Source organism: Gadus macrocephalus, chromosome 15, assembly GCF_031168955.1.
Source record: "Gadus macrocephalus chromosome 15, ASM3116895v1".
Taxonomy (NCBI): domain Eukaryota; kingdom Metazoa; phylum Chordata; class Actinopteri; order Gadiformes; family Gadidae; genus Gadus; species Gadus macrocephalus.
In genome coordinates this window covers 14336466-14351754 of record NC_082396.1, presented here as the reverse complement: position 1 = coordinate 14351754, position 15289 = coordinate 14336466, and the positions used below count along the sequence as shown (strand labels likewise).

The window sequence follows — 15289 nt, the reverse complement described above, 5'->3', positions numbered from 1 at the left end:
TAAGAAACGACTTTGCTATTGGGCTATACATGTTTTGTTTTTTGCCAATCGCAACGCCTGCTGCCCAAAAGCGCACGTGCCATTATACCTTACACATTGCACGTTCTGAACATTTGTGGGAAATATGACTTTTTATTTGTTCTATGGCTTCCTCGTGTATTTAGTAAGCCATTACTGGCCTAGTAAGTATAGGGTGGTGGCTACAAGCTAGCCGGATGGCCTGCCATTTCACATGTTTCATTTCTTCAGCGGTTGATTTGTATGAGTCAAGAGTCATTTGGTTTTAAATATAGACATACTGGACATACCATTATCATTTCAGAACCAAGATCTTATTGGTGTCATATTAAACCCAGGCGGCTGCTTGAATGAATGTTGTGTTGAGTTGTTTTAATTTCTATTGAATTTATTTTCTTATTTTAAACCATGACCATTTTCCATCCCAACTACATTGGGATGGAAAATGGTTCAAAAGGTTCTCTATAATACATTGAGGGTTGGCAATTCAATGCAAGTAAAACTCCCTGTTGGATTTTCTAATGGTATTTACTGTAATTATTTGCATGTTTAACCTCATCTACCTGTAAAGCCTCAGAAGATAATGTCAAATTAGTCCACACTTGAACTTTAAACCGTAGGTTGAGACTATTATAGAGGACTGGGGCATAACAAATGTATGTCAAGGATCTACATATATATCTCAAGAAAAGCATGCTAATATTAGATATTTTTATTTCAAATGTCAAACGAGAGATTACTGTAATCTTGCACATGGTTGAAATGTCTGTACAATCAATGCAATGTATTGTTTTTGTATAATGATGCGTTTGGCATTGTTGAGCTTTTTCTTGCGTTCAGATTGAATGAACTTGTTTCAGTGCAGGTGATTTCGATAACATAAGATTGCGTTCCGCCAATGTGTCGAGATTGATTATAGGGCGGTGGCCAGTGAGAGATGATCAAAGCCTTGGAAGCTTGAGTAAGGGTGGGCGGGGCTTCCCTTGTGTTTCCAGCGGCCCGCCCCTGCCTGTCACAGATACAAAACCGTCTGGCCCACAGCGAGATGAAACAAGTGGAGGGGATGTAGCAGTAGCAGACATACATTCGTGAGAAACCCAAATAAGCGCTCTGGCGTTGCTGTGGTTGTGTTGTTGCTTTCTCCGTCGCCCTGATTGCGCTGAGATTTTTGGGATTTTTTAAGCTTCCAATTTTGCAAATCGGAAGCTGCTCTGGTGTAAGTAAAGGTGTCTGCACAGGAGCTCAATGGCCGCGACGCTAGCGATGAGCGGTGGCGGCCAGGACGAGCCCTTCTACCCGCTACTGAAATCCACCATCCCGGACGACTTCTCCTTGGAGGAGTCCGCCCTTTTCGGCTTGGACTCCAAGATCACGGATGCTGAGCGGAATGGCCACAATGAATACACCCAGGTAAATAAGTCTTGAGATTCCTGTTTTTAACTTTGACGCTCCGATACGAAGCGCATAATGCATGCTTACTAAGGGATGGGAGCCGCTGTTAATATCCCATTGAATGGGCGTGGCATGCTGGCAGTGCTTCAGCGTTTGTGGGCTTACTTTGTGATCCACCACATTTGCACGACTCGTCCTCGCCCGTGGTACCGTGCGCCCCCCCCCCCCCACCCCTACACGAGCAATACACTACACCAGTCAGGAGGAGGAGGAGGAAGATGTGTGTAATAAGCCAACTGGACGGCAACGTGAAGCCGAGCTATTCCGACTGCAAACGCATTCCTCAGTGCATGCTTTTAATGGAGCGAATGCCAGTTGGTCACAGTTGGTCCGCTCTGGCTTACAAGCCACACCAGCGCCATACCACACCACGGCAACAACTGACTCCAGCCTCGCTCACTCCCAGCTCAGCAGCAGAAACTACTCCCCTTACTCTCCCTAGCTAGTGAGTAAAGAAAAAAAGAACTCGTCAGGGGATGGATCGAGGCTAGAACAGCTGGTACAGGACCAGAGCCACACTAGTAGGCAGACACTAGAAATAGCATCCTCCCCCGCGCCACAGCCGGTCATCCCGGTGCATCGCAGCCGCCCAGTGATCTGCAGAGGCCCGGGTGTTTCCCCCCGTCGCTCTTCTCGATAGTCATCATATCGCCTCACCTTGATTTCTAGGTTTTTAGTGTTGTGACACAAAAGTTGTACCTAAACCTGTTCTGTCATCCGCCCATTCAGTTGGTTGACTTGCAGTGGTGGAGGCGTAACATCTTGTCTGTTACATATTAACACGCCATTCATGAGTAGAAATACAACACAAATCTGTCTTTTAAACCGAGCAATCATTTCCCCTTTCAACCCTTAATATAGCCGGATCCCATTGGCCGGTCTTTATGAGTTCAGCCTTACAAGCAGAGGGGGAATGTAGCAACCACGCATTGATGACTACATGACAAATACTTTGGGCATGGCTGTCCTATCAAACATATGTCTTCTCAGAATAGTGTGTCAGAACGCGGTGACGTTGGTGGTCGAGGAGCATTTGCTTCAGCCTGGATTGCTAAGAGTGGACAGCAAGGATTTTGCCTTTTATGATCTATGTTTATTTGTATTTTTGCACAAAAAAAAAAGGCACCCTGTATCTTTAAACTCACCGAGGCTTATTGTTGTTGGATGAGCGAATAGGATCGGGGATAATCCATGTTCTTTTTGTTTCCGTAGACCAAGTGTGAGCTGGACAGGTATCTGTCCCAGGTGCCTCTGCCCCCCCTGTCCGACGGCCTGCAGCAGCAGCAGAAGTCGCGGCGGGACAGTGTGTCCAACATGGACCAGTTCTTCAGCGACGACCAGGCCTTCGCTCCATACACCCTCAACATGAACCTTTACCTGCCCGACGTGGCCTACCTGCGCATGGGCTTGTGTCGGCCGACACGCCTCCCTCAACCTCTCCCCCAGCAACCTCACCCCCAGCAACCTCACCCCCAGCAACCTCACCCTCAGCAACCTCACCCTCAGCAACCTCACCCTCATCCCCAGCAGCAGCAGCAGCAGGCCCACGCAGGTCTGGCCCAGGTCAAAACGGAGTCCTTCTCTTCCGCTCTCCAGCCCCACTGTACTGAAACCTCCCCGACCGCGAGCAGCGGCACTGGGCCAATGCCCATGGAAGCGTCCGCCATCGCCATGACATTGCCAGGGTTACTGGAGTTCACCAGTGCTTTTAGCCAATCGGAAGTGTGCGGTGACGATGCCATGTCGGGCGTCTTTGTGAAGCAGGAGGTCCCGTCACCGTTTGAGCAGCAGCACCACCACCATCACCATCATCACCACCATCACAATAATCACCATGACAACAGCGGCTCGCTGTTTCAACTCCTCAACTCTGATTTGGACCATCACCATGGCAACGGGGTGGACGTCCAGACACAGCAGCAGCAGCAGCAGCAGCAGCATCATCATCGCCTTCATCAGACACAGAGCGCGGGTCCCCTGTCGGTCCACACGTCGTTCCATGATATGTCCGTGCCTTCCTCCACGTCGCAGCAGCAGCAGCAGCAGGCATCCACAGCCAAGCCAAACTACTGCGGCCTAACCGGTGGGGGCTATGTCCACGCCCCCGCCGCACACCCACAGTTCCAACCGCAGCAGCAGGTGCCCTACCTGCCCCCCTCCCCTCCCAGCTCCGAGCCAGGCAGTCCCGACAGACAGAAGGAGCTGCTCCACACCATGTCCCCCCCGCCCTCCTACGCGGCCACCATCGCGTCCAAGATGGCGAGTGGGAGCCCCCCCATCCTGTGCACAAGCCCGGGGACCATGGCCCTGCCCCTGGGGGCTGGCCCCACCCAAGCCCCAGGCCCGGCCGCAGGCCTGACGAGCTCCGGCCCAGACACCGCTCTGGGTCTGGGTACGGCCGAGACCGGCACCTCCTCTGGCTCCTCCTCCACCATGCCCATCCGCTACAACCGGAGGAACAACCCTGACCTGGAGAAGAGACGCATCCACCACTGTGACTACCCAGGTCAGAGGTGTGTGTGTGTGTGTGTGTGTGTGTGTGTGTGTGTGTGTGTGTGTGTGTGTGTGTGTGTGTGTGTGTGTGTGTGTGTGTGTGTGTGTGTGTGTGTGTGTGTGTGTGTGTGTGTGTGTGTGTGTTGAAATGTAGGATTCATACTGAACCGGAAACTCCATACTGTCACGCTACAGTCAGATATAATAAAGCGTCGCTTGAAAAGATGAGATGGATGATGTCATCCATAAAATTACATTTGACATGTTATCGAAATCACCTGCACTGAAGCAAAATGAAATGCACATAGCAGCACCTAGGTATGTTTTCTGCTGGTTGTTTTCATCGTTTTGAGTCTCTTATGACTCCCTACTTTAATCAACTGGCTGGTACAGAAACTACTTAGCTCTTATTGTGATGCCTTAATGGGCCGCACAGAGAGCCCCGAGGCGATCCATATCGCGCTAATTCGTGCCTTTGGTTGTTTATTTGAACATTAAGCATCATGCGTCATTATCATTTGAATAATAATAAGTTTCAAAACAAAAGTCTTTTTCTTTTAACTCATGCCAAACTTGCATATTAGATAATGGTGAAAAGAAGGGCCTGGCTTTGCTTTTAAGAACGGCAAACTGACTTGTTTTGGCTGGAGAAGGGATTTCTCACACGGAGGGCAGCGATCTAACACCGGACCTCGCTAAGCTCACCTTAATGTAAACACATCTGAGCTATATGATGTGCAGCTACTTGTTGGACATGTAATGTCAACCAGCCCGAGGCAGTGTGTAAAATTGGCTCTGAAAAGCCTTTTCCTCCAACACCGGCACCAGCAAGTTAGCACATGCAGTCCCTGAATACATGTTGCTTGATTGGACTTTTAGAAGTGCTCAGATTCTGGCTGGCTACAGCTGTTACTCTTATCTTTTTAATTGTGCATTAAACACTATACACCCACTGACTCGACCAGACATGCCTTTTACCCATTTAGGCATTTGTATTGTACTAATGGAAATGTAATCTTCAATGACCTTAATATCCTCTTGTTTAGCGTTTTGCTCAGTTTTTGTAATTACGCCGCATTTCTTCGCTTGAATGGAAGCCAAAAACATTTGAGGCTGTTGAAAATGCATTCAAAAATTCAGAAGTTTCCTCTGTCATTCTGTTGTCAAATTTGTATCATTTTGCACCAGATGTTGTAAAGTCAACTCACTTGTTTTTTCCCGTGGGTTTCAGGCTGTAAAAAGGTATACACCAAATCATCTCATCTGAAGGCTCATCTCCGGACCCACACGGGTAAGGCCCTTACCCCACAACCCTTTTTTGGGGTGTTTAGTTTTTTTGAGGACATGTCAAAAAAATTACACTGGCCGTGTGACTCGTATTTCAGAGGCCGCTGGAACCATGTTGCTAGGCAGGCATGTTGTGATCTTGGCATGTGTGTGTAAACCTATCCTAGCCCATTCCCATCCTCTGCCCAATATACTATTCCATTAAAACAGGTGGAAGTGAAACACTTCTGCCACTGGATGACTCTATCGTGCTCACACTGTAAGACTGTTTGCCATATGCCTGCTATCACTGTTTCTGTTTAAACAGCCCTGTTTGTGAGTCTTGAAATGCTCCTGTGCAGATTGGTAATGTTATCAGCCACTAAAAATAAACTAGATTAGTTTTGTATATAGAATAATCTTGAATTATCTTCATAGCTGTCATAGCGGACAAATCGCTCCTTGATGTGCTGTATCTTTCTTTCTTTTCTTTCTACAAACCAGTGGTTAGGTGTTTGGCCCCACCTAAAGCCAGCTAACAAAACAGGGCTTCTGTTGATGCACACAAATTCCTCTCTCATCCGGACACACACACACACACACACACACACACACACACACACACACACACACACACACACACACACACACACACACACACACACACACACACACACACACACACACACACACACACACACACACAGCAAAACCTGTTTTGTTTTTTTAATGTGGATGATATGAGCGTGTTTTTGATTTGCAAATGTTTGTTTAGCGAACTATGCCACAGCGGTTTGGGGTATGTGGGTTTACAATGCAACGTGTTAACATTACATGACAAATAGGCATGGTATGGTTCACATAGCAGGCTGACAAGATGAGAGGAAAACAGACAGACAAGGTTGAAGGTGTTTTTATAGTGCAGTGTTTTCTGTCTCTCTCTCTCGTTCTTCTTCTTCTCGTGTGTGTGTGTGTGTGTGTGTGTGTGTGTACTTCTCTTAATGTGCAGCTCCCTTTGTCTTGATTTGTTTTCTCTCCCCCCCACCCATCCTCTGTGCATCCCATGCACTTACGCCCGGAGACATGCACATGCACCTGTCAGCATCAGCGGCGTGAGATGATTCCTAATGCCTTTCTCTTTTTCCAGCCCACTGGGATCCCAGCTCTAATCCCCATCAACATCCATTACTCTGATTTCTTTCTGTGTGTTTGCTTGTGTGCGTGCGCTTGTGTGTCCACAAACATGTTTGTGTAGACGAACCGAACAGCACTCCCTCTCTTTTCCACTTTCTATCTGATCGCTTTCTTTTTCCCTTCTGACATTTACATTTTTATTTTAGTTAAATCAATGCTTGTTGCCCGAGATTGTTTTTTGGTGGAAGAGGAACCCTGGTTTCATTATGTCTCAGCCGAGGGTGTTTTGGGGGTGTGTGTGAATCAGCCGTCCAAAGTGAACGCCCTGTAGAACACGTGTCAAACAAAAAGCCCGGGGGCCAATTCAGGCCCTCAGCCAAATTCTATCTGGGACGCGCGTCATTTGAGTTTTTAATACATTTTGGCCAGAATCTCGATCTCATGGGATGGGCCCTATAAGTCCCAGCATGCACTGCAAATTTCTTCTTTTACGTGGCTGACGAGTTTTGAACTGCTGCACCAACCTCGACCTCACGGCAACACCAAGACGTTCGCCAAATCCAACGATGCATAATTAGAATATCAGGACCACTTACCGTTCCAGCAGCAGAGCTATTACTTTGTTTTATGCACCCGACTGCTGAGGCGCATTCAGTTGAACTACTGGTTCGCCATCAGCGACGTTGTAAACTCAAGCAGCAACTAGAGAGGCAGCAACTAGAGAGGCAGTGACGCAAAACCTCGTAAATTGCCATGCAAACAATGAATCAAAAACGACTGAGGCTAATGCTCCTCGGACTGCTTAATGGCTCATTTTAGTTTGAAAAGGTGTCCAGGGGGCGCCCGTGGCTCACCGGGTGGAGCGCGTACCATATAGGCTCAGTCCTAAATCGCAGCGACCCGGGTTCGAGTCCTGCCCGTGGTCATTTGCTGCATGTCCTCCCCTCCATCTCCCATACCTTCCTCTCCATCTCACTCTATAATATAAATCTTTAAAATCCGAAAATAAATCTTTAAAAAAAAGGTCTCCAGACACAATAAAAACCATAGATACTATGCGAATACCGAATAAAGTTGCAAAAAAAAAAGTAGATTTCATTTGAAGTGTCGTGATTCATGTCTCGCACTAACTCAAATCTAGTGTATAAACGGAAACTGTTTTGCTTTGTTCCTTCAAAGTTCGAAAGCAAGGCAGTTTGAAAATGAGGCCCTTGTTACCTGTGACCAAACGGCAGTTTGCAGCCGGCTTTGATGAATGTCCAAGTGACAGCCGTGTTAATGTCCAAGTGCCTAGTATGTAGTTATCCAACCAGATCTTCCAGTTGGCCCAGTTCATCCCTCGGCCTGGCTGCGTGGGGCCTCCACTGCTCCGTCTCGGCAGCTAGCATGGGGGTCTTTCAGCCCGGCCGCATGCAGTCCGATTTATTATACTTTTTTTAATATTATACTTATATTTATCATTATGATCCATGAGATGTGCATCTAAATATCAGCATCAATAGACAGACAGACAGACAGACAGACAGACAGACAGACAGACAGACAGACAGACAGACAGACAGACAGACAGACAGACAGACAGACAGACAGACAGACAGACAGACAGACAGACAGACAGACAGACAGACAGACAGACAGACAGACAGACAGACAGACAGACAGACAGACAGACAGACAGACAGACAGACAGACAGACAGACAGACAGACAGACAGACAGACAGACAGACAGACAGACAGACAGACAGACAGACAGACAGACAGACAGACAGACAGACAGACAGACAGACAGACAGACAGACAGACAGACAGACAGACAGACAGACAGACAGACAGACAGACAGACAGACAGACAGACAGACAGACAGACAGACAGACAGACAGACAGACAGACAGACAGACAGACAGACAGACAACTTGATTGATTGATTGATTGATTGATTGGCTCTATGATTGTGTGGTTTGGATCCAGATGGAGTTCTCATTCTCTTCTTTATCCCCCCGCCAGGTGAGAAGCCTTACCGCTGCACGTGGGACGGCTGTGACTGGCGGTTCGCCCGCTCGGACGAGCTTACCCGTCACTACCGCAAGCACACGGGGGCCAAACCCTTCCAGTGCGGCGTGTGCTCCCGCTCCTTCTCACGCTCCGACCACCTGGCGCTGCACATGAAGAGACACCAGAACTAACACACACACACGCACACACGTGCAAACCTACCAATGCATATACACACACACACGTGCAAACCTACCAATGCACACACACACACACACACACACACACACACACACACACACGTGCAAACCTACCAATGCATACACATTGAAAAGGACAGGGACATGTACACTCAAGCGCAGGATAAAGCATACTCGTGTACAGCCTGGGAACCAGATGAATCTGCAAGCTCAGGTTTTACTTGCTCTGGCATATGCGTCTGGCCCCCCTCCTGTTCAGACAGATTTCCAGCAGACCTGGCCCGGGTCGGGCCAATCACAACCGCTCACTAATATTGGGTGAGGTTTAATTGGATGACGTACAGAGGAGCAACCAAGATGGCTGCCGCTGATGTGCGCCATGTTTCGTTGTTCTGATTGGTTTTAGGTCTTTCCAATTTCGTCCAGACCCATTTCGGTCTGCCCCTGTTGATAATGACTCTTGGAAATCGAATAATGAACTGAAAGGTTCTAGACTATTATGCATTTGGGAATTGGTCTGGTGATGTCAGGCTAGTACACACATACACACTGTACACACATGATGTTCACACATACACTGTACACATACACAAGCACTATCAGAAAATATGCCATCCAAATGTATAAATCAGGAAATTATAAACCTCCCACTGTCAAACACGTGATAAAAGCTTTTAGTGGCCCCACATGTTTTATTCTCATGTTCTCAAAATAGTTGGTTGTTTTCTTAAATGGTCGGGGAAAATAACCTGTCAGAGAGTGGTCACCCATACCAACCGATGAATTAGTAAGGTTTTATGAGAGAAGGGGGGGGAGAAATTAAACCAAAACAAAAGTTAAACAAGCTATTATTTGTAGTTACATTTAGAACTGGAATACGACTGGAAGCTTATGCTGTCTTCAGACTTTGCTTTGAGTTTGTTATTTTGTATTAAAGGGAAGTGTGTTTCTTTTTGCTAGGACAGCCAAAAGTTTGTTTACCTTTTTTTTTTCTTTGTGCTTTTGTTTGTTTTTTGTAACTGGAAAAATCCAGAACCTCTTTTTGTTTTGTTTTAAATTTTTAATTTGCACTTGAAATGGTTGACTTGTCAAAGCTCATTAGACTACAGAACTCAGTTACCACTGGAAAACACGAAACACATTTCTAATGACTTAGATTCCTCTGAAGATGCAATTCACTGGACACTAAACAGACCATCCCTCTTTACGTTCTTCAGAATATGAGGCATTTATAATAACGAGACGACAAGGGACAAAGAAAAGTAAAGGGAATAGAGTGAGAGCAATGAAGGCGAGGAGGAATTTTAAGAGGGAGAGTAGAGTTAAGCATTAAAGAGGGAAGGGGGGGGGGGGAGAGAGAGAGAGCGCAAGTGTGAGAGGTGGAGCCGAGGGACGTCGAAAGACAAAGTGGAGGCGTTTAGTTGCTAATGGGGTGCAATTACGTGGTGAATTATTTAGCTTTTGTCCTCCGGACGTGCGTTGAAGAAACAGCGGAACCCATAGCCGTACTTTATAGATACTCTCACAATAGACACAGAGTTAAACAAACATGTCATTATTTGTTGCACAAGCACCAGGTAGCCATGGAGTATTTAAAAAGAAAGATGGAGGGCGGGGCACGATATGTCCACGGAAAATGTTTTCCTTTTGTTGTTTTTTTACGAGAACATTCTTCATTGTTAACATTCTTCTGCGGCAATAACGTGTTATTTTATGTTAAGTCCCTCGTTTTCTGCATTAGAAAATACTCTCAACAATGGCTGATGAATTGAAAGTTTTCACGGTGCTTAATTTATCGATATTTATAATATCGGGATAATGTGTTCTGTTTTTGTAATCCATTTGGTACCATATGAATAATGATTTAACTGGCCTTGTGGTTAGGAAGAGTTCACCCTCTGAAATATTTATAATCACCAAACATATTTGTGTTGCTTTATGATATGAGCAAATCTAATGGCAATTGTACTCTACACCAAAGCTTGGGTTCATTGTTTAATTAAGGCTGCCTCTGTGATTGTTTCTTTACAAAGGACAGCTTAGAACTAATGCAGCACTGTAAAGTATCATGGTAAATCTGACTATTTATTGAATGAGTAGAAGTGGGGGATAAACAAGGTCAACCAATTCTGCCCAACTAAAACGCCTTAATGTAAATATATGCACTGTAAATATCTAAATGACTTTCTTTCCTTTTTTATTTTGAACAAAAGGGCCAGCGAAAAAATGCCCCGCATCCCAAAAACTATTCGAGCCCTTACTTTTTTCTTAACAGATATTTTAATATCATTTTTTTATATTGTCCTTTAAACAACCTAGTTCGTAGTTAAATTTTTCTTTTTAGAGAAATACCTTCCAAAGACAAAAGTTGTTTTTCTTCAACTGTAGCAAATTCTAATAAAGTCAACTGACTCTTTTACAAATGATCTCTTGTTTTTAGGGTTGTGAGACTTTCATTTTTTGTGAGTATTTACGGTTATATTATTTTCAAGGGCAGTGAATCATCTTTTAAAACCTATCTTTATTTACTCAAGTTTATCCTTGCAGAATCAGCCTTTCCATGTAGGAACCAGTCATAGTGCCTACTGCAGATTAACGTAGGAGTGCACTGAGATGAGATCCTCTTTCTTAACTTTGACCAGCAATGCACCATACAAAAACAACAGTGATATAGAACATAGATGGTAGGGCCTTCTATATAAATATAATCTATGTAGAGTTGGGCCGATATCAAGGCTCCAACTCCCTGTGTACTTGAAACCCGTCCAAGTCCCTTATATCCCTGTCTTAAACACATATGACTTTAGAGCAGTGTGGTAATGTGCCTCCCAAACCATTAAAAAGACATACGGTGGGTGTGTAATTGCTTGCTTTTAACGTGAACACAATGCTGCCTGGAACTAAAACCAGGGATATTTAAGTCGGGATGAAGGTGATTAATGAAGTAATGAGGGAGAGGTGCAGGCGATCGGCAGGCCGGGTGTGTGGAGCGCTGTGATGAAGGGCGTGGACCTTCTGATACAGCTATGGCTTCACACTCATTATACCTTCCATTCTAAATGAATATATATGTGTTGCAGCTATGCTGCAACGCAAATATAGAAACAGGCCTATATATCAGTCAAGATGATAAGCGTGTAGCGAATATAAATCTTCATCAGGATGGAGATAAGGTCGGCGAGTATATATATATTATAAATATACACATCAAGATCAAAAGTAAGATAAAGAGCCAGAAAGCGTTCAAGCAGGGGGGAACTGAATAAAGGAATAAGGGGAAAACAGGCAGCAACAGGGGGATAAGATCTTTGTTTCAGGCCATGTGAGAAAATATGGAAGAAGAGGGTCTGATTTGGGGGGGGGGGGGGGAGATCAGAGCTGTAGGCCAGTCAGGGGACCCGCCGGCAAACCTGCAGGACCCTTGCTGATCAACAAACAATAGGCCTTTGATATCATAGCAGGACACAATGAACAAGAAAATAAATCTGACCATCACCAGGGACGGGCGGGGAATCCCACCACAAACATACACACACACATATATGCATGCACGCATGCACGCACACACACACACACACCATATGTTCTTGGTTTAAGTCATAAATGTGACCTGGGGTCTCTATTGTAATCTACCTCAGATGTCAGGAGGGAGGGAGGATGGGGGGGGGGGGGGAGATAGAGAGAGAGTGAGATAGAGAGAGAGAGAGAGAGAGAGAGAGAGAGAGAGAGAGAGAGAGAGAGAGAGAGAGAGAGAGAGAGAGCGCAGCAGGACAATCTAAACAAAAGAATCTCTGGGGTTATTCAATCAACCACTTCCGTCCTCCTACAGCTCCTCAGATTCGCCTCCTTCGTCTTTTTATAACCGTCAATTTTATTCCTTCTTTCTTTTTTTCCGTCCCCGTCCTCCCCCGGAGTAAAGTATTGCATGAGCGTCCACAGACGCTGTGCTGAAGGTCAGAGTGGAGACTCTGTTCTCACAACCTGCTTCTCCTCACCGTTCTCTCTCTCTGTTCCTCTGTCTCTCTCCCTCCTCTCTCTCTTTTATGTGGCCTTTCTCACGTCTATTACTCAGTTCTTTCAACATCTCTGTATACCACACCAGTATGCAGCTTACTTATTATTAAGTAATGCCGTCTAATGCAGAGATATAAAAGGGTAGTCTGTCATTCATTTGCATGCGGGGGCATATAATCTCTCGGACACAGTCATGCACACACACACACACCACCACACAGATGCACTCACACACAGACACACCCACACTAATGCACGCATATGCGCACATGCGTACACGCACGTATCACTGACACTCATGCACACGCCCACACACACACGCCCACACACACACACACACACACACACACACACACACACACACACACACACACACACACACACACACACACACACACACACACACACACACACACGGGGCAGTGAGTGGGAGCTACCGGTTCATGTTTTAGAGTAAATTAATGTCACACATCTGGAAGAAGGCTCCTGCTCCTCCCTCCACTGCGCTGCGTTGGTGTGATCCCAAGTTCCCCTCCGCATGCGTGCGTGCGTGTGTGTGTGTGTGTGTGTGTGTGTGTGTGTGTGTGTGTGTGTGTGTGTGTGTGTGTGTGTGTGTGTGTGTGTGTGTGTGTGTGTGTGTGTGTGTGTGTGTGTGTGCATGTGTGTTTCCAGCACAGCTCTCTTGGTGCAGACCACCCACTCAGTAAACCAATACAATGATCCAAGGGAGCCAGGATAGATAGAAATAGACACACACACACACACACACACACACATACACACACGCACACGCACAAGATCCACATGCAACTTACTCCAAAGTCAATCCTGTTTTCTGAGAATAGAACATGTTTTCTCAGATTCTAACATGTTTATTGAGGAGAAAGACAGGTATTTATATTAGCTCAACAAATCGACTGGCAAGCTATTCACCTGTGAAAAGGGATAGATACCTGGATACTTAAATGACGGCTGTTAATGACATATTCGCATAAGGCAGCTTGATGAAAAACAGGCTTTCTACACTACACTAAATCATCAACTCTAGTATCGCTTGGAAAACGTGTTCATCAACAATTTAAAAATAGAGTGTTTAACTGTTTTCAAAGACATAAGAGCTGACACACCAATAAATTGGATTGGCCAACATGATGTTATCATGAAATATTAGTCATGAATATGGTAAAGAAAAACACAATTGTACAAATATTAAATCAATCAAGTGCCATCTGTACAAGTCTAATAGTCTCGCAATAACCGACCCTTTCAGAAACAACAAAGTGATAGCTTCAGGCCAAAGGGGCCATTACTCGTTATCATGGGTGGTATCCACCACACTGGAAAACAGGTTCAAAGGACAAACTCATTAGGCTTTCTGGCCTATCATGTAAATATTGTTCACCCGCACAGAAAGGCTGGTGAAACTATGACACTACGGGTGGGTTCCCAGCGGCCCTCAGATTACAAAACAAACTCCTTTTGCTTTCACTGCTAAACACAGAAATCTGGGCAGATTTCATTTGAGGTGTTATCGGCCACAATGTAAGAAGTGGGTCTGTACATATTGCATAGAATTGTGTGAATAAGCTGTTTGCTCAAAGCCGAGCCGCGAGGCTCTGAAGTCGGGGCGGGTACGGTTCCAACGCCTCCTTGACTAAACACTCAGACGTTTCCCCTTGTATGTCCGCGTGTTTTATGGCCTCGTTGATTGGACGTGTACGCGTCGTTAAATACCGTTACACGTGGTTGGAAGTGTTTATGCATTTAGCCCACTCGAACTCACATCCAGTGAAGGAAAACCCTGTCAAAATTATGATTTTGCTGGGCCTGTTTATGATTTTGCTTGGCCTGATTGTGATTTATCTAATTCAGATTTTGCTGGGTCTGATTATGATTTTGCTGGGCCTGATTTTGATTTTGCTGGGTCTGATTATGATTTTGCTGGGCCTGATTATGATTTTGCTGGGCCTGATTATGATTTTGCTTGGCCTGATTATGATTTTGCTTGGCATCCTTATGATTTTCCAGGGCTGATTATGATTTTACTGGGCCTGAATGTGATTTTGTTTGGCATCCTTATGATTTTCTGGGGCTGATTATGATTTTACTGGGCCTGTGCTCTGAGAAACTGCGCTACCCACTCATAATGGGGCACCGAAGCCAAAGAGCAGGCACACCGTGCAGCATTCATTTATGGATTTAATATTTCAATTCATAATCGGCTATGTTGCAGTATTATAAAGAATTGGATTTATGGGCCGGTTTATTTCACCCTACTTTTTTTTGACATGACAAATTATTCAATTGCAACAAAAAGGCAAGCAAGAGTAGAAGTGCTACTGTGAGCCTAGGCTACTACGATTGCAGTACTCTCAGAACCTGGGTTGCGGTCAGACAGTCGGTCCTATCTCCTTTCCTCACATTTTTTCCTCGACCAAAATGGAAAATGTAATGAGATCAAGGATAGATGTGAAGGAGAATTCTTAAGGACTTAGGAAAATACAATCCTGAGGGGGTCAGTTAAGGGGCTCAGTTAGATTGTAACCCACCCAAAACCAACCCCAACCACATCAATATTCCTTTCTTATAAGCACAGTCTAGAAACCAGAGCACAGTTTCAGTTTTTGACATGTAGGAGAGCTAGGTAGATCTTGGTTGATTGCCCGAATATCTGTAAACCTCCTTGGCATTCTTAATGGTGGATGAAATACTTATGGT

At 45.4% G+C, this 15289-nt stretch overlaps 1 protein-coding gene and 1 long non-coding RNA gene across 3 annotated transcripts; one reads left to right on the top strand and one right to left on the bottom strand.

Annotated features, from left to right (window-relative positions):
* Nucleotides 1–1023: 1023 nt before the first annotated feature.
* klf5a (Kruppel like factor 5a) lies at nucleotides 1024–10983 on the top strand. Of its 2 annotated transcripts, none has more exons than XM_060073641.1 (5): nucleotides 1024–1428; nucleotides 2683–2920; nucleotides 2981–3976; nucleotides 5195–5254; nucleotides 8370–10983. In XM_060073641.1, exons 1-5 carry the CDS (start codon nucleotides 1264–1266, stop codon nucleotides 8546–8548), a joined length of 1638 nt encoding a protein of 545 aa, XP_059929624.1. In that variant the 5' UTR covers nucleotides 1024–1263; the 3' UTR covers nucleotides 8549–10983. The 2 variants fall into 2 exon arrangements, with proteins under 2 accessions (XP_059929624.1, XP_059929623.1); XM_060073640.1 differs by having other exon boundaries at nucleotides 1025–1428; nucleotides 2683–2935.
* Nucleotides 2563–3089, bottom strand: LOC132473483 (uncharacterized). Its single transcript, XR_009529412.1, has 2 exons — nucleotides 2981–3089; nucleotides 2563–2935 (listed from the first exon to the last, which is right to left on the bottom strand). It is a non-coding gene; the product is annotated as an uncharacterized LOC132473483 (long non-coding RNA).
* Nucleotides 10984–15289: the final 4306 nt, after the last annotated feature.